The sequence below is a fragment of the Salminus brasiliensis genome, chromosome 19 (assembly GCF_030463535.1).
Source record: "Salminus brasiliensis chromosome 19, fSalBra1.hap2, whole genome shotgun sequence".
In the NCBI taxonomy this organism is placed as follows: Eukaryota; Metazoa; Chordata; class Actinopteri; order Characiformes; family Bryconidae; genus Salminus; species Salminus brasiliensis.
The window spans coordinates 15,868,954-15,888,596 of record NC_132896.1 but is presented as its reverse complement, the minus strand read 5'-3'; the positions used below and the strand labels follow the sequence as shown (position 1 = coordinate 15,888,596).

General features: G+C 41.2%; 1 protein-coding gene across 10 annotated transcripts in view; it reads left to right on the top strand.

Annotated features, from left to right (window-relative positions):
- The first annotated feature begins 642 nt into the window (after nt 1–642).
- The window catches only part of map7d3 (MAP7 domain containing 3), a 36,577-nt gene continuing 17,576 nt past the window's right edge, over nt 643–19,643 (top strand). For 3 of the 10 annotated variants that reach the window (XM_072664123.1, XM_072664121.1, XM_072664120.1), the window contains exons 1-9: nt 643–702; nt 9,995–10,099; nt 11,426–11,506; nt 11,668–11,831; nt 13,464–13,572; nt 14,155–14,250; nt 16,369–16,473; nt 17,295–17,390; nt 18,417–18,512. In XM_072664123.1, the coding sequence (XP_072520224.1) occupies nt 657–702; nt 9,995–10,099; nt 11,426–11,506; nt 11,668–11,831; nt 13,464–13,572; nt 14,155–14,250; nt 16,369–16,473; nt 17,295–17,390; nt 18,417–18,512 (898 nt within the window). In that variant the 5' untranslated portion in view covers nt 643–656. The remainder of the gene's footprint in view (nt 703–9,994; nt 10,100–11,425; nt 11,507–11,667; nt 11,832–13,463; nt 13,573–14,154; nt 14,251–16,368; nt 16,474–17,294; nt 17,391–18,416; nt 18,513–19,643) is intronic. The other 7 variants (XM_072664128.1, XM_072664127.1, XM_072664124.1 and 4 more) reach the window with 5 other exon arrangements.

The window sequence follows — 19,643 nt, the reverse complement described above, 5'->3', positions numbered from 1 at the left end:
ACAGTCTGTTATTAATAGTGTAATGCTCCTACGTCCACTTACAACCCATGACATCCCGTCACTTCCATTATCACCCACTTCAGTGTTGAGCAACGCAGACGCCGCTACATTATTCAGAGTGTAACTGAGACCAAGCACAGAACTCCCTGAAAAATGAATGAAGGGCCCTGCAGGCTACGATTTAGGAGATGGTGGGACAGAGGAAGTGGTGTTGAATGACTGTAAAATAGCACTTAGTTAGCCAAGGGGATTGGCTGTTTTCTTTAAAGGAGTGGTTGACCGCCGAGGCGCCACAGCTCCCCCTCAGATTCCGAACTCCAGCCTGCTTTAAGCCTCTTCAAGGTACGTTTCTAAAGGAATGCTGTCTAGATTTTCTGTCTCTGTAGCAATATTATGGGCGGAGATAGCTACCTTTTTAACTCGCATTTTCTACTTTTATTATTATTTAATTTATTTTATATATTTTTGAAATTCTAAAGTTTTGTATTCAATCCAACGGAAACTATGTACGGTGTACATGCTCAGTCAGACGCTAGATGGCGCCCCGGTGCTCTGTGAGGCGCTGTGCGCGCGGCCGCGTCCTCCCCGGCTTGTGCGCGCCGCCGCGTAAATGAACGTGTCCGAGAAAAAGAGGAGGAAAAAAACTTCGGTTAAAAATGGCGGAGGGCGCAGCGACTCTGAAAGGATTGCGCGCACAAATGGGTAGGAATTCATCTCTTTACGGTGGTTTTCGCGGTTTACGTCGCGCCCGGCTGTCAGTCCCGGCTCTCTGCTCCGAAGCTAGGCTTGTTTTGGAGCAGTTTGCGCGACAGCGGCTGAAAATCAGGCGCTTTCATTCAGACTACCCGGGTTAGCTGCTGTTTAGCGGGCTTTGCTTTTTGCTGGTAAATAGCCAGCGGGCTGCAGACTGCTGAGAGTTAACGTTACAGCAGATGAACAGGAACCGCCACGGCAACAAGTTCAAAACTGCTCTCCGTGGCCCGTCAGATACATCTACATCTACACCTACTTATTATTAACGTGTCTACGTGCAGGGGTCGAGTCCAGTGGGCTGTTTCTCCGTGTCGAGGGTTTGTACAGTGGCCGTTGATGGTTTCTGAGTGAACTAAATGACTGATGAAAACCGAGTGACAGATCGGGTTAGCTTTAGCTGTAGCTATAGCTAGCTTGGCGCCTCTCAGGAACAAGGATGCTCTTATCTTGTCTGGTCAACTTGAGAATAGCTGTGAAGTTAGCAAAACAACCATTTTAAAAAAAGCAAACCGTTTTACACCCATATTCCTTGTTATTAGTAAACGGAAAAGTGTGGCAAGTCAGTGATGTTGATTCCTGTGGTACTTGTACACATGTATGCTGTAACTGTTTGGGTGTTGAGCAAAGCCATTAGCTAGCTAACCATGATCCGCGTAGATAGATAGCTAGCTAGCTATCCTAGCTAGGTTAGGTTAGCGTAGCCAGCAGCCCATTAGGTTACATTGGAAAGCTTGAGATTGAACACGGCTTAATTTAACGTTCAATTCTGCTTTCTGCTGGGAAATGCTCGCTTTATTAAGCCTATTTGGGTCATTTTGGGTGTTTTTAGTTGATTTGGCTGAGCTGTCAGTGTGTCAGTGAGCGCTAGTTTATAGAGGGACACTACACACTTCCTCAATGTCATTTTCTATTTGCTTGTTGATTCGTAATATAAGCTAAACAGGGTGTCATCACATTAGGACTGCGCTGGATCAATCAGACTCCTGAGCTTCTGTCTGGAAACCCAGCCTAACGTCAGCCTTTCTGATGGGATATTGACCGACTCCTCTAAAACAGCTGATGAGTGTTTTTGCGCTAGCTGGTTGTGTACAGTTGCTCTATCCTTCTGAGACTGCTCTAGCTATATAAATGAGCTCTGCTCTGACTGACTGCTCTGTGTTGTGCCACATTCACAAAGCAGTCCGGGCAGAAACTCTCAGTATCACTGAACTGATTAAGGCTGGACAGGTGGAGATATGTAAATACATTGGTTTTGTGACCTGATGGAAACAGTGAGTTCAAAACTAAGCTGGAAACTGGATTCGGTTTCCATCTATGGACTTGGACCTAAATGTATGTTTATATTACATTTATATTACATTTACATTTGTTTATATTACATTAAGACATTTAGGAGACTTACAAAAGTGCTTTGCTATTTACACAAGAAAAACCATAGCTAGTTAGAATAGACTAATAATTAAAAGATACCTCTAAGCTTAGACATTACTAAGCACAAGTCATTAAGGTGCCCATAGTACTCTGCTATTCGCCCAAGTACTCTCTGAAGAGGTGGGTCTTCAGTCTGCGTTTGAAGACCGCGAGCGACTCTGCTGTTCGGACACTCAGGGGAAGCTCGTTCCACCACTTTGGTGCCAGGACAGAAAAAAGCCTGGACGCTTGTCTTCCGCGGATTTTGTGGGATGGCGGGTCGAGCCGAGCCGTACTTGAAGCTTGAAAGGCTCTTGGTGCGGATTGGCTTGTGACCATTGCCATCAAGTACGGAGGGGCTGGTCCGTTCTTGGCTTTGTAGGCCAGCATCAGGGTTTTGAATCTGATGCGGGTAGCTACAGGAAGCCATTGAAGGGAATGCCGCAGTGGAGTGACATGGCTAAATATTATGTTTTTAATTGTTTAAATCAGGTGAAATGCATTTCATAGATCATTTAAAACTGATTGCATATTTCAATTATTTTAAAATGATTGCATATTTAGTACTTAGTAGTTACTTAACCCCCTGACAAACATTAGTGGAGAGCTGCTTCACAGATATCACAGATAATAATGGGAGTTGTAGTTTGGGCTGAAAACTGTAGCTTATATAATAGACGTCCACAAGAATGTGAGAGGAGGCCGGTCTGTAATTATGGGGTGGAATCAGACGCAGTATGGCTTCAGTTTCAGTTTAAAATTTCAAGTATGTTTTTGCTTGGCAATGGCTGATTAGTATGACATGATGGCATCTTTTTTTATTATTATTGTTGTGGGAGGAAGTGAACTAGGTATCCCTGAGAGACAATCAAGTGTGCTTCTCATTCTCAGAGACCGTATCTCAAAGATTTGAGAAGCAAATGAACTCACTGAGTCACTAAGCTCTCCTTCCGCATCCCAAATCCAGGATGTAGCTCCACAGTACCGATGACAATAGTCATTGCATAGAAGCTGCACCACTGCGCTGGAGTTTGCATGCCTATGCTATGAGGTTTTGATTGTATTCAGCTACAGGAGCAGATGTTGGGGTATTAGTTCTGGATCATATATGCTAGTCCAACTCATTCCAGAGGTCCCAGAGGTCCCACATGTCTACTGCTTTCGCTCCTGGAGAGCTTTAAATTTATCATTGGGCATGAGCATTGGGCACGTTGACCTTGGTCATCTGTGGAAATAATCCAGACTTGCGCTGCCCAGGTGTCCCCAGCAACACCAGGCAAGTGTTTGTGTGTAAAAGATAGGGAGAAAGAAAAAGGGGAATCACAGCTGTGCCCGACGTGAGGGCCTGCATTATTGGCATCTGCAGTAGAGTACTTCCTGTTGTCCCAGCAACCCAGGCTGCAACAGAGATGGAGAGAGAGTGTGTGTGTTTGTGTGTGTTTGTGTGTGTTTGTGTGTGTTTGTGTGTGTTTGTGTGTATGTGTGTGTATGTGTGTGTGTGAGTAACAGGAGCCCACTGACCCACTAGGAGCAACTCCCCCGACTGGTGTTGGTCCCAGTGCGTGCAGGAATACAGAGAGTCGTAGTGTTGTCTGTGTGTGACTGTGTCTTGTGTTTTCTCAGACGCAGTGAATTCGGTTTTGTTTAGAGCTCCATCTCCTCATCTGACAGTGTGAACTGTGCAGCTGAGTTTAAAAGGTTGTGCACGATGCCACACTGAACTCATTTTTACAAACCTCATGTTGATGATTAGTGAGGTTGTACAATTAAAACAGTAAGAATTATCTTCACAGTGTATAAAAATGTAAAACCTCCAGACCCTTGTCTCCTCTGAGGGTCTTTCATTTAAACTGCTGTCAGTAAGTTATCAGTTAGCGGATGGGTGAGGCTTATATGATGCTCCCACTTTTAAATGACTGGGCATTTTTTCTAAAAAGTGATGAGTAGGCTAATGCATGCACATTATAAAAAAACTGTAGTATAAAGTAGTTATTTCATTATCAACCAAAAGAGAAAAAAAAGATCTATTCGGAGAACAACTGCGCAATAATTGAAAATGAATCATTCAGAGCTTCTAATTGACGTAATTTTGCCTGTCAATTATTGTAATTAAATAAATAAATAAATATTAAATACCTTTTAAAAAGATTTGTTAGTAATTTCCCCACTGTGTGTTCATGTACTGTCCTATTTAAAACATACCACTACATGTGCGGTCACGTGACTCCGCCCAGTCCAGACTGCAACATGGAGGACAACTCAAACCGTGATCCAACTGAGCAACTTGAGCAGCTTATGCAATCGTTCATTAATCCCAACCAAGGTAAAGTGTTCAATTAATGGTGATCTTGATTTGAGATCATAGCTTACACCACTAGTTTGGGGTATGTATCATCACACATGCACGTCAAACAAGATGATTTTACTGCAGTTTTACAGTAACTAGGAGCTGACTGCTCAGGGAGGTCAGTCAGACTGTATTAGAAAGTATTAATCACCATAAAATAAAATATAAATGTGCCCTCTGCTGAGCGTAAGGTTCAGACTTTAAATATATCTTTAAATATGAAATCAGATAATGTGGGAAGTCCTAATTTCATTCATTGCTGAGTCAATCTTGACACTAGAATTAAATTCCTCATTTCCTGTCATGATATTCTTTCTGTTTAGGATCTCTGATTCCTCTTGGTCTTCTAAGCTGTTTGTAGATCCATGTGAGGGTATGGTCTGTTTTTTTCCAATCAGTGTTGTATGCATATCTTATCCTCCTTATTGGGCTATAAGCATAGCCTGAGCTGTAACTCGGAAACAAAGACACATAAATTATTCACTTGTGTAAATAACAATTTGTTTGGCTAGATATGTTTTATTTATGTATTTATTTATTTATTTTTCCATTTAGTGGCTTCTCTGTAGGCTGATTCATCATTCAATAAGCCACGTACAGCATTGAATGTTTGCTTTATTAAGCTAGGCTGTATAGCTTTGTTGTGGCGTCCATTGTTGGGCTGCTGTTGGTTAGCTGATGGTTTAAGGGGCAGAAGATGACTCAGTGGCCTTTTGCATATTCAGTAGATCCGGCTGTGCTGTCCCTGAAGTGCTCTCCAGTTCATTTCTCCTCACCTGGACACACGTAGTTGCTGGTTTTGCATGAGCTGTGAAAGCTATGAAAAAGAAAAAGAGTCTGGTATCAAGTCTTCTCACTTTGCCTGTTTACCGCTGTGCTCTTGCAGTGGAACCTGCTTTCACTTCACTATGCTTTAGCTGACAGGCCTCAAAAGTGTTATTTTAGGCCTTGATGTGATTTCTGCTGCAGGTGGTCAAAACAGAGCAGAGCAGATTACACCTAAACTGGCTCACGTGTGACTGCGCAGTTAGTACTGCATTAATGAAGCTCAATGAAACGCTCACTGTTTTTCTAATGGTCATTGTCCATGTGCTGTTTTTGTTCATCTGTATAGACACAGCCCCATTCTTTGCTAATGCTAATGATTTGGGGAGTGTGATTTGCCTGCAGACCAATCAGTGATGTAAAGATTTTACTCAGTATACCAAAATAGTCAAAAGTGACAAAGGACACTCTGAGCCTGATTGCACATGGCATTAACACGCTTTTTTGGATATTGGATCACGTTCAGAATTGATCAGATTCCGAACGGATCACTCAGATCACATTCAGAGGTTGTCAGAGACTGATCTCGTCCACATTTAATGCAAGTGTAGATAGGATGTGTTTCCTATGATCAGATTTTATCAGGCAAATGGACACAAAAATGTAATGACAAGTAATAATTACTGTGGATATTGGATATTAGGGTTTATGCAGGTGCAAGCAGATCTTTTGAGGCTGTATCTGGATATGCTTTGGCCAGGTTCTGTTGACGCATTTTGTTAAAATGCCATCCCAGATGATTAGATCAGATCTGATTATAGTTTTACGTGTACAAAGCACATCCACACACATACATACATACATACGTTCTGTTTTGCTTTCTGTAATAATAACCTGTTTGCGCTTATGCTATCTCTTCCAGTGTAATTAGTATTATTATTATTATTATTATTCTCCATCAAGCCTTGAAAAAAAATATATAATGGAGGAGAAGACTTTGTCTTGCAGCTGCTGAGATTTCTGCAATAATCACTCTCACTGACGTCCAGAGGACTGGTGGGAAGGAATTGTCTTGTTTCACTGATACAAGATACCTGTCATTCCATTGGGTACCATGTCAAGACATGCAACAGGTGCATGATGCAGCACCTTGTCCCAACAAAACAGCAGTGATGTTTGTGTGCGTGTGCGTACGTGTATTTCTAGGAGGTGGGAGCACTGAGGGCCGTCATTGCACTGCCGAAAAGGCAGCGACTTCTTGAGATTGTGAAGGGTGGGAGGTTTTCACAGTGAGGTGGATGAATATATGGTTTACACATTCGTGTAACGGTTCCGCCAGGTCATCTCTGACCACCTTCAAATGTGGATCTGATCTCAATGAGTCCTGGGTGTGTTTGCATTGGGCTTTTCATGTGGTCAGTTGAAATCTGAAGAAGATCCAGTCACCAAAAAACATTAATGTTTATGTAAGGTGCAGCACATTTTAAGCAGTAATTCCAGATCCATGCAGCTCCTATAAAGTACTGAAAATCTTCTGTTTTGAAACTTAAAATATAGGGTTCTCACGATAACAGAATTTTTACCACTAAAATTCAGAGTTCAAAACTACAACAATGAACCAGTTCAATACATGTATTTCAACTTGAACTCTTATTTGATTTATTTTTATTTTCCATCACCAAGAGTGCAATGGAGCCTTGTGCTATCTTCTTTTGAAGTTCTAAATAAGACATGTTACTTTTACTGTTATAAGCAAAACAATATTTTGTGAAACAAAAATAAACTTTATGGTGGCACAGCATTTCAGTGGCAGTGCACAGCTACCTGAAATATATAAAAAAAAAAAAAAACAATGCTAAATGGCCTAGGTGTAATAAATAACACAAAATATTAATATTGCGAAAAATGGATGTCCATACCCTTCAGGTGTTTAAAACAAACAGCAGTTATAGCAGTGTTACAGAGAACATTAAACACAAACGGAAGCAGAGACACACAATATGCTAATAGCAAACTTTTTTTTATTGTTATTTTTTTGACATCATTACTGGTTATGAGCCTTCACAGCATTAGCTTAAACAAGCTAACCTTTGCCTTTCTAAATGCAATTTACAAACAAGACTTCAGGTTATGAATTCTGTGTATGTATCTGGAGGTCTGTCTTTGAGATGTTTAATTTTTTTGTTTTTTATTTTATTTTTTTGTCCCTGATCATTCGATTAGATCGGACTTGAGTTTTGGTATTGATGTGGCTCCGGTTTTTGTGACCTCCCCTATTATAATACGGGCATTTCTACACCCGTAATGTCTTCACATCCCGTGCAGTCTTGTTATAAAGCTTTCCTACCTGCCCTGTGGTCAGTGTTTTTTGGCTGTATGTTTTGGTCATTGTCTTAGGATGTTCCTTGGCATTCCTTTTACCAAACCCATCAGGAGATGAATGACTGGCACACATTCATTTTAAGGGCTCAAACATACTAACACCCTCCACAGGTCTGCTGCATATCTGTGATCTGTTCTGTGTGTTTAGGTTCAGGCACTGACATTTACTGCAGTAATAGTTCAGGTTTTGGGGGAATTGGCTTGTGTAGTCAGTTTTTGTAGCCACTACATTCAAACACAAAGGATTCTTTTCTTTTACCCTTTTAGGTGCTATATATATTTGTTTGTGAGGGACTCTATATGGAACCATCTGCAAAAGTTTTCTATAAATGTAAAGACTTCTTTAATCAGGCCCATTTAAGCATCCAAACAGACTAAAGAAACATGGTCTCTACCAAAGAACCTCTGGAGAACCCTTTGTAAGAGAGTACTTGTTCTAAACGGTTCAGCATGTCAGTAATAGATAGGTTCTAGTTTAAGATCCCTGTGACCTAAACCTCTGCGTTGTTCAGTGGAAGTCTTGTGTGTCTGTCCTCACTTCGTCAGATGTTGACGTGTTAAAATTTGTTTGTCCTCTCATGGCCTTCTGGTTTATTGACCGCTCCTTATCACAGTGTGAGCATTCCTGTTCTGTGCTCCGTTTCAGTTTAAATCAGATGGTTTTGGTCTTTTCCTCTCACTATATCATGTATCTGAAGTTGTAAAACTCTTGTGTGGAAATGCTTCTGTTCCTGCATGCTTCCACAGTCGATAACCTCCCTTTGTTTTATTGTTGTTAAATTTCCGGTGCAGCCTCCTACCCCCCCTCCTCTCTATTTTTTTCTGCTGTGCTTGAGCTTTGCAGTTACTCATCTTGCCACTCAGCACAAACATACCACAAGCCGGATACTTTTAGAGACCTGTCCGCACTCAGCAGTGTCTGCTCTTGGCAGTGTTCCTGTTGTCCACGAGATCAATGCAGTTATGGGTCAAATTAGCCTATAAGTCTATTTAATATTATAGAAGCCCAGCAGATCTTCTGTAGCGTTTGGGGTGAAGCTAAGTAGCAAGTAATTTTCTGATTAAACCGATTAAAAGAGAAGAGAGAGTTTTGTATGTTGTTGTTGTTGTTGTTGTTTTAACAACTGTAAGACTAATGGTGTCTTAATTTAAAACAGAAAGGACTAGAAATTGTAGCATGAAACATGCAAACTTGCCAAACTGGACTGCATTATGTACATTTATTCTCTAAATTTTCTGGAATTTTCGCTGAACTGCACATCCTTACTAAAAAGTATTCTCTGATTAGCAATAACATTTAAACTACCTGCCTAATGTAGTGCAGGTCCCCCTCATGCTACCAAAACATCTCTGATCCTTCAAGCCATGGACGGCTTTTGGTGGGTAATACCTGCTGCTACAAGACCTGCCATTTGGGAGATACTTTGACCTAGTCATCTAGCCATTGTTTATCAAATGTGTGCCGGGTAGAATATTGTTAATGTATCATTAAATCATAGAAGTGTTTTTATGACGTGCACATTTTGCATATGGTTGAGTTGATGCATTTTGGGGCGAGTTGGGTGCGTACATACTCCTGTCTTTGCTGACTAAAGCTGCCCAGCTCCGGTCCTGAGGATCTACCAGTTTAGTTCCAACCTAGATCTGGCGTTCCTAATCCAGTTTATGAAGACCATTAGGAGTGTCTGAACACTAGAGCCAGATATATTGGAACTAAACTCTCTAGGGCTGGAGTTGGACATACCCAGTGCAGGGTAGCATTCACCTTTTGATTTGCATTTCTTTTTCAGAGAGGCAAAATTAGTGATTTTCATAAAATTTTATGAAATGAATGTCTTGAAGTATATTTCTTGATTTCTTTGGGTTATTGAAATGTGAATACATGCTCATATTAGCCCCCACACATGCTTAAGAAGGGTTTGCAGACTTGATTACATCTTCTCCATATCTTTCCTTCCTCTGCCGCTCTCAAGCCTGTGATGAGGCTTTGCTGGAGTGTCTCTTAAGGGGAGCTCTGTGTTTAATCATAAATCTAAGGGCAGTACTGCAAGCCATTCAGTTTCTGTTCACATGTTTAGAGGTCTGGGTACACACCTTACCTAATGCCCCACAAGACCTAAAGCTGACCACAAATAGGCAAGATAAATAGCTACATTGTGCTTGGAGGTAATTCCACAAGGTTCTTGTGCATTTCACTCTTTCAAAGCATTCATCTTATTATCGTACTATTAGCTGTGCTCTACATAAATGTTTGGCTTGTTTCTCCCAATTCCTTTTTTTTCTCGTCATTCTGCTCGTTTTTGACTGTTTATACATGTTGCCGTGTCTCATTTCCAGCTGCAGCCGCACAGGCGCAAGCTGAGGAGCGTCGCAGCCAGGCTGGGAACAGCCCAGCGCCTCCAGCTACCACCGCCGCCACCACAAAGAGTCATGCGAAACCAGGTATCTGCTTTTGTATGTCAGTGTGCTAAGGTCATAAGTCACTATATTATGGTCATTTTAACATGGTTAAGGGGCAAATCACTAATCATAGCCTCAGGTGGCTTAGTTGCTTTATTTATTATAATGACAATGCAAATGCTCATCATTAAATCAATCATCAGGGTCACATGCCATCTGTTTAGAATATATATGTATCAGTTGTCAATACAATTAAGTCATATTAGATGCAAGGCTAGTTGGAAATGCTAATTACACTCACCAAACAATTTATAAGGGAGTCCTGTACATCTACTAATTCATGCTAGAAAATAGCCTGAAAATAGCCTGACTGGTTTGCTTTGACAAAGTCTACGGTAACGTTTATAACCATTTTGTACAGTTGAGGTGAGTAGAAAAGCATCTCAATAGAAAGCATGTCCACTGTTGAGGAAGATACAGCTACAGGGCTACAACAGCAAAAGACCACATCGGGTTCCACTTCTGTCAGCCAAGAACAGAAAGCTGAGGCTGCAGTGGACATAGGCTTTACAAGTCAAAACTAAATAGTTGAAGACTGAAGAAGCAAAACCTGGTCTGATTAAGCTTGAGGCACATAGATCAGCGGTGTTCAGTGGCTTTCCCAGTGAATCTGAATCCAATAAAACATGCTTGGAATGTAGTAGAACAGGAGATTCAAAGCATAAAGATGCACCTGAAACATTTCCAGGAATTGCATGATACAGTCATGTAAACATGAACCAGAATCTCCAAGGAATGCTTGTGGAATCCATAACGTGAAGGATTGAGGCTGTTTTGAGAGCAAAATGAGGTTGTATCCAGTATTAGTGTAGTCATCCCTAATAACTTACAATCAGGACAACTGCAAACTGTAGTGCTGTGTAACACACTGAATTCAAAATCTAATGTTTTTTTGTTTGTTTGTTTGTGGGGTTTTTTTTTTTTTTTTTTTTTTTTTTTTTTAGTAATTCTCTAGACAATAGCCATTTGTCCTTATATTGGTTGGGATGACTGATCGCTGCAGTGTCGCTGTTGTCACACAAACACATCTGTTGATGATGATGCCATTACTCCACTTTGCTTAAGGACCACACACCCCCCCTGTGATGACTCAGTTTAAATGCTGTGTTAGGTCACCTGAGCTCATAATTGAATCTGAAACATCTGCCATATGAGAACGCATGTGAGGGGATTATCTGCGTAGTGTGAGTCGGACACCCAATGCTGTCAGTCTGCAAGGGGGAATGCAGGTGCGACCATGTGAGTGGAATAGTGAAGAAATCTGGGGTTTAAATTAATGGTTTAAATTGTATTTTGCATTTTCTGTAGTTATCGATGGAGCAGCGATTCGCATAGACGAGAAACTTCGAGTGGCCAAAGAGAGGAGAGAGGAGCAAGACAAGCAGCAAGGTGAGTCATGTACTAAAGTAAACACATAAAGCCCCATTTGCTATTAAATAAATAGACTAAATACGCTGAGCTAACAACGCACCCACAGTCTGTTCTATCTAGACAACTATAATGCTCGGAAACACACAGACTTTAACACACTTCCTGCCGGGTTCTTACAGCAGCACGCGAGTCTCAGATCCTGGAGCGGGAGCGCAAGGCCAAGCTGCAGGTGGAGAGACAGATGGAGGAGAGACAGAGGAAGCTGGAGGAGCAGCGGAGGAAAGAGGAGCAAAGGAGAGCTGCTGTGGAGGAGAAGAGGAAACAGAAGCAAGAGGAGGAGAAAGTGAGTGGGTTCATTTGCTCCCTTCTGCTTCCTGCTTTGTCTTGCTCACTTCTTGTATCCTTTTATTATTTTAGTTTTATTACTATGTAAGAGAGGTTGTAACGGTACACAGAAGTCATGATTTGTACATCACAGTTCGGTACACGTTTAGTACAACAGGAAAAAAAGCTACAAAACCCCAAATGCATAAAGCTGAGTTATATATAATTTATTTAATTTATTAAATTATTTATTTTTCAGTTTGTTTTCAGCATCAGCCAAGTTTAGCATGGCATATTGCTCATTTGCTAACAGCTTAGGCAGAGACTTTGCTCATGCTGAGATTCACCACAATCATCTTTTTCTAAATGTGCTGCTCTTTTAGTCAAAATAAATTGTATAAAATAATCACTGTATCTGTATTCTGTATCTAGATCCAATCAGCTCGGTCATCACTATAAACACATCAGTACAGTTTAGTTATATTTAGACGGGTTGTGTTTATCAGATACACAGCTAATGTAAGTGTTAATTTAACACTACGAGCATTGTTGTAACACTGGCAAATTTGCTGTGTACAGGCCTGCATTTCCCTCTCAGCACAAAATAGTTTTTAAATGGTTGAAAGAGCATCACACAACACTCTCGCTACTGTTTAAGATTATCTTAATGCTATAAAGCTGTTGAGAAACTGAGCTAAGGTCAGTCCCCCGCTCTGTATCTGGTCCCCCTTACTGTCGGCGTTTGATTCACTGTTGATGCAGACAAAGTTGATGATTTATGACTCTAGAAATGACTCTAGGCAGGGAATTTCTGTTGTGCAGCAACCTCGCATCCCTTTGGTGATCGCTCCTGCGACACTTGATGCACTTTTCATTTGCATGACTGCCCCTGCTGCACAGTATATTAACACAAGCGCTTTTGGAGGGAAGCAGCCTAGTTTTTGGGTGAAGCTTGTGCTTGTGAATTTGGTTCTGCATTACATTCAGTGATCTTAGCAAATGTCTATAGGTGTTGTGTGTAGGTGTTGTGCACTCTTTGTGCAACTGTGTGAATAAATGTACCGCTACACGCGGACAAGGTCATCAGCCTTTCCTACCTGCCCCTACTACTAATAATTATTTTAGAGGACTACAAGGGCAGACCCATGGTGTTCTTTCCTAGGCCCTGAATTACTGAGAATACTGTACTGCAAACTAAAGCTCTTATGCAATGAATGCAAATCCTGTACACAAACAGTGAACCTGTATTAAAGTCTCTGACTTGATTTTGAATGCTTGACTATCCTCTGTGGGGAGTTCTACCATTTTATCATTTCCAAGATAGCAGATGCCATCATGATATTGCTCATATGATCTAACCAGGCACTTCAGAGTGTGTTGAATGATGTTTTAGCACTCTTGTTATTGCGCATGATCTTCAGCTTGAGTCAGTTTGAGGTGATTGGAACCCAGTAGATATTTGTATGTTTTTCATACCCTGCCACATTGTCCCTCAGTCAAATCCTAGATGTGTTTCTTTTCTGTCTCAGATCAGTTCAAGTTTTTGTCCCCTCAAGTTGTTCTTCAAATGGAATTGTAGTGTGTTCCTATTATAAAAAATGTAGTCCTGCAGTTTATGTAATGTATAATGATTTTGTGTGTGTGTGTGTAGGAGCACTATGAGGCCGTGATGCGGCGTACCTTGGAACGCAGTCAGAGAGTTGAGCAGAGGCAGAAGAGATGGTCCTGGGGAGGCCTCTCTGATGCAGACAACAAAAATGGTATGAGAACTACAGCAGTGTTTCCAGTGTTTCAGTGATTTTACTTTGGCATTCAACCCCTTAAAATGGCCTGTTTTCACAGGTAACTGCTGTAATTATGTTGTTACTTTCACGCAAAAACCTCATATCTCCTAAATGCCACCTTTACAGGAGGTTTATATTATATAGCTTTATATTATTTTGGAGTATTTCTTTTTCCTCCTTTTTCCAACAGATCAATCAGATTATATCAAAAATTGAGCAATGGCAAAAATGGTGAAGCAAGGTTTTTGTGTGACAGCGATTATGTACACAACACACATCTCTCACTCCCCAACTACAGCCCCTGGTGTATATCCTTAATCCTCACAATTCGACTCTCATCTGTGTGTTTTGTGTGTGTGTATATATATATATATATATATATATATATATATATATATAAATTTATAATAAATCCTGTTGTTTTATACTGGCCTCTGTAATGTTGCTGGAGACAAGATACCTCCCTGATGATCTCTGCAGTGCATTTCCATGTCTCTCCCTCCCTGAGGACTATGTTCATCTCCCTTAGCAACCTGTCTGTCCCTGCCCCTCCCACAGGAGAGATTGACAACGGCCCTGCCTCTTCCCCAGTCACTGTAGTAATCTCCCCAGCCTCGCCAGTCTCCAAGCCACCCAGGAACCAGACACCACAAGGTGGTCAATATTTGCTTGCCTGTTCAGAGTGGCACAGCTTGGCACAAACTGGCACTGTCTCTTCTCCCCCTCTCTCTTGCACTCACTAATGTCTGGCTGGATCTGTGTACCTTGTGCTCACAACAGGATCTTCACAGATGGTGTCCCTTTTATCTCTCATTTATTTCTTTTTTTTCCCTACCTGTTCCACTTACTGTAGGCAAAGGTGTTTTTAAATACCAGAACAGGGGTCACAAAGTCTACGCATGCACACCTTGAAAGAATTTACAGTTTGTCATCTTTTTCAGATCTAAAGTTTCTTCTTGTTTGACTAACTCTCTGCCGAATTGGATTGGCTTTGGTTTGGCTTTTAACCTTCTCATTTCTAGGAGTGCTGCATCTTTCTGGAACTCTTAGAATTAAAATAATAGAGTGTAATGGACTGAATTCATGTTGCTCTTACTCCTGGTGCGCCATGTTCTAGGCTTGCTCGTTATCTAAGCACTTTAGAATGATGTTGGATGCCTTTTCAGCGCTCTTGTCATTGTGCATGCTTTTCAGTGTAAGTCAGTTTGAGGTGCTGGAAACCCAGTAGATGTACGTGTATGTTTTTCAAAGTGAAATCTTACCTTATTGCTTTATATTAGAATTATTTTTACATTTTTAGTTTATATATTTATTGAAAGTTTTTCTGATACGATAACCTACTCAAACAAATCTCACAGATTTATGGTGTTACAGTATTATTATTATTATTATTATCTTTTTTTTTTAATAATTTAGTTTATTTTTTATTTTGGAGGTGGGGGCTTGTTCTACTGTGCTTGCAGTAGTCAGTCTTTATCTGTAAGGAGTGGCCACGTAGAGCGTTCCATGTATTTTTATCAATAGCCGATCTACTGACTGAATCAGATCCTATTGTTTTGGAGTCAAATCCTATTGTTTTGACTCCTATTGCTTGATCATATATATCTGATATCACATATATATGGGACTTTAGGCTAAAAATGGCAAGAAGTATATTATAGCAACTGTATATAGATTTGTTGTTTGTTTACAGAGGTGCATCATAGTCTCTTCATGCACATAAAAGGATGATTCCTTATAGGTGCAGAACTTTGCTTTCCAAAAAGCATCTGAATCATATTAATATAAAAACACAGTACATGTATTTGTGATGGTCATTTTTTTCTTAAATCAGCTCTCAAATTAATTGAAATGAAAAGCTGAGAAATCCATGCATTGATGTGAAATTGCTATTGTAATAAGCGGTTATTTTGCTGCGGGGAAAAGGTGGTAGTATAAAATTAGTCAGTTACGCAGGCAGAGTCTGTTCATGAACACAATGAAGCACCAGCTATAGGGTCCCTTGTGGATGAACGCTTGTGTATTTGTTTGGGTTTTTTTTTTTTAGTGTTGATTAAAAAATAAATACAAATGTGGTGTGAATAGGCACATTTAATTCAAGATGTTTGAGGTTGACTTTATTCTGATTAAAGGATACAGAAGCTACTAATTAAGCATACTTTTTTGTTTGTTTGTTTTGGTATTAAATTTGCAAATTAAAAAAAAAGAAACCCATACAAGTAGTAGCCAACGTTATTTACTTGTGTATTTGTAGGTCGTGTCATTTAAGGCAGTGGTTCTCCTGGGTTTCATTTTAAGTAATTGTGGATGGTTTACAAAGCAAATTTTGGAGCCCATTTTTGAGAGTAACTATCATACAGTCTGCCAAGGTAATGGTGTCTTGCTGTTGTTAGAAGCGTAAGTACAAAATGCATGAGGACAAGCTTAAATGGACAGCAGAGCCAATCCACCAACGCTGTGAAGTTCATGTCTATGGCATGCGCTGATAGGTGAAGAAGGAGCTGAAGTGTTTTCAAGAGTCGAGAGCAATGAGGTCACAGCTAGTTTAAGAAACTGTAATTCACAGACAAAAATAGACAGAGATGTGTTGTAATTGGTACTTTGAGGTAACCATCTGATCATACACAGTGAAACCGTGACACTGTAACAGCCCTCCTGTAGATTCCATCCTAACTTAGCTCTGCTCCCCCACCCCACCTTTAAGATCCTGAGTGGTGTGCAATCCTCTAACTCCCTTGCCCTGGTATGTGTGTATGTCGACCTTCCCTGTAGACAAGCGTTCCACCTCCACCACAAACCTGAAGCAGCCGGTTGACTCGGCCATCAGCAAACGCCTCTCCTCATCCTCCGCCACCCTCCTGAACTCTCCAGACAAGAGTAAGTGTCCCTCTTGTCATGTTCCTACCTCACCCCACCCATACCTCACACACCCTGCCAAAACCCTGCTAGTGTTTGTTCACCTCCTTTCTCCCCTTCATCCAGGATGTATGGAGTTCTCTGTATTACTCAGAGACCACAGGAAATGGCTGGTAAAGCAACCTCTTGCGATTGCTGATCCTGCATGTGTCTGAATCAGAATGTTACCTGACTCTTATTGATGTGATCTGACTGGGACATAATCACTAGGGAAGACTTTGTGTGTCATCTTTCTCACTTTGGCTCTCTTGTGGTGTTATTTTACAAAGCTCCTTAGTGATGACTATTTTTAGCTTCACCACGGCGGATAGGTTGTACTAATGATTTGTGTGCTAGTGCTCTTTTTTCCACAGCTTAATTTTATCTAAAGGGCTTATTCAGCAGTGACTCAGCTGATTTCACCCGCTGTCTGTATCAGATCCATCAGTTTTCTTTTCTTCCTTTCAGAAGGCCAAGCTCATTCCTTATAGGTGCAGAACTTTGGTTTCCAAAAAGCATCTGAATCAGATTAATATAAAAGCACAGTACATGTATTTGTGATGGTCATATTTTCTTAAATCAGCTCTCACATTAATTGAAATGAAAAGCTGAGGAATCCATGCATTGATGTAAAATTGCTATCGCAATAAGCGGTTATTTTGCTGGAGGGAAAAGGTGGTAGTATAAAATGAGTCAGTTACGCAGGCAGAGGCAAAGTACTTTGAACCTTTGGATGAATAGAGATGAAGACTTTCCTATTTGAAATCTCTGTTTCAGGTTGTGAGCTCTCTTTTGTCTTGTAGGTGCTAAGCGGAGGAGTTCGTCTTTGAATCGGTTGCCTAGCAATTCCCCTCAGGCCTCTAAGGAAGCGCATAAGCAGCCTCAGGTGGAAAAGACAGGTGCTGAGCCCCCCCTCCCACTGGTCCCTATGACAACCCCACTGCTACTTTGGCACTCTTACCAATTCAAAGCACAAAAAAATTAAAATGGTAGTTTTAAAAGTGATGCACAGTTAAATACATATATACACTGATTAGCCATAACATTAACACCTCCTTGTTTCTTTACTCATTGTCCAATGTATCAGCTACATTTTCCATATAGGAACACTTTAGATCTATAATTAGAGACTGTTGTCCTTTCGTTTCTCTTCTTCATGCTTTGTTAGCCTCCTTTCACCCTGTTCTTCAGTTGTCAGGACCCCACAGGGTAACGGCAGAGCAGGTATTATTTGGGTGGTGGGTCATTCTCAGCACTGCAGTGTCACTGACATGGTGTTGTGCTGGTAAAAGGTGGATCAGACACAGCAGTGTCCACTCAGTGTCCACTTTACTAGACACGCCTACCTAGTTGATCCACCTTGTAGATGTAAAGGCTAAGGCAGAAGCTCATCTTTTGCTTCACATTTTGCGTTGGTCATCCTCTAGTCCTTAATCAGTGGTAACTGTTATATTTCTGACTAGATATTTCTGGTTGGATTGTGTGCAAGAGCGAGTGTTTAAACACTCCAGCAGCACTGCTGTGATTAAACCACTCGAACCAGCCCAACACACACTAACATGTCACCACCACATCAGTGACACTGTAGTACTGCGAATTCCCCACCAACATTCTGTGGGGTTCTGCACATTGAAGAACAGGGTGAAAGGAGGCTAACAGAGTATGCAGAGGAACAGATGGACTACAGTCTGTAGCTAAAGAACTACAAAGTGCTCCTATATGGTAAGTGGAACTGCAGTGACTGTAGATATAATAATAATATCAAATAATAACAATATAATATATAACATTAGCCAGAGGTTGCTTTACTTGAATTTCATAATGGTTCATTATTAGCATGTTTGAGGAGCTTTCAAATGCCAAGAGGACGCTAAGCTGTGTTCCTTAATAGACTGATAAACTTCGCACTGTCCATGTGTCTTTAGGCCCCGCCTTGAAGAATCGGAGCTCCTCCCTCTCGCGAGTAGGGAGTAGAGCCTCACCTAAAGCCATACCAGAGAAAGCCCCACCCAGTGAAGCAGGTGCTTTGTCCCATTGTGGACGTTTTTGTATGTGCCTGCGCGCCGCCCCATAATAACAAATACGCACCCGCTGCATTAACCCAACTGCCCTGCTCGTTGAGCTGTTGCTAACACTACCCACCAGAGTCAACCCCAAAGTGACCGTGGTTAATGCACTGCATGTCGTTGTACGGAATTGATTTAAACAGCACTATAGGACACTATTATTACTATTCATTCTGCATTCCTCTGAAGCTGATGATCTCATTTCATTTTCTCTCCTGCATCAGACCTTTTTCCAGCCGACAAATAACAACCCCTCTTCTCTTACGCACTTTTTCCCCCTTTTATAAGGCCTTATGAATACTTTCCGCTGCCTTGTTCCTCCTTATCTACTGTCCAGTTCCAGAACCTGACTGCACTGTGCCTACAATGAATCTTTGCTGCTGATGTTATAACTCCTTTCTTCTTCAGTCTCGAAATATCTCTCCCTGAGCCACTGATGGAGAAATGGCGCTTTTGTCCACTAACACAATGTTATGTTTGTTTTATGTGAACGCTGCGTTGTTTTCTCTCCTCGATGATGCTATCTGCAGTTTGTGCCTGTGTATATGTATATATGTGTGTGTGTATGTATGTGTAAAGGAGTGGGTGAGAGCACGATTGTGCACCAGTGCCATCTCCTCTAAAGAAGAGACAACTCCTTCTACATGCCCTCAGGGAATTAAACTCCCAGCTTCTGCTGTATACCCAGCGTACAAGATGTTCTCGATAATAATCCATTTGCTGTTTTATGACTGTGCCTTTGAGGAAGTCTGGCTTGTGTGATGGATTGATACTGTTGCCCACTGAGCATGCTCTCTCCGTGATAATGGACACCTTCTTATCCTCATCGGTCACCCTGCAGAGAAAAGCTCCTTATTAAAGAGAGCCACCCTGCAGCCACATCATTAGACTCCACTAATTACTTTTAGCCCTGTAATACAGCTCTGACTACAGTTTGGTTCACGCCAGCTAAGCACCAAAGCCAGCCCCACCACAGCATGCCTGCTTTAGCAAGCAGCCAGCAGGCCTCTAATCTCTAAAACCAAAAGAAGAGGGGGAAAAAAACAGACCATCCAAACCAGCTACACTCAGCTTTCACCTTTTTAT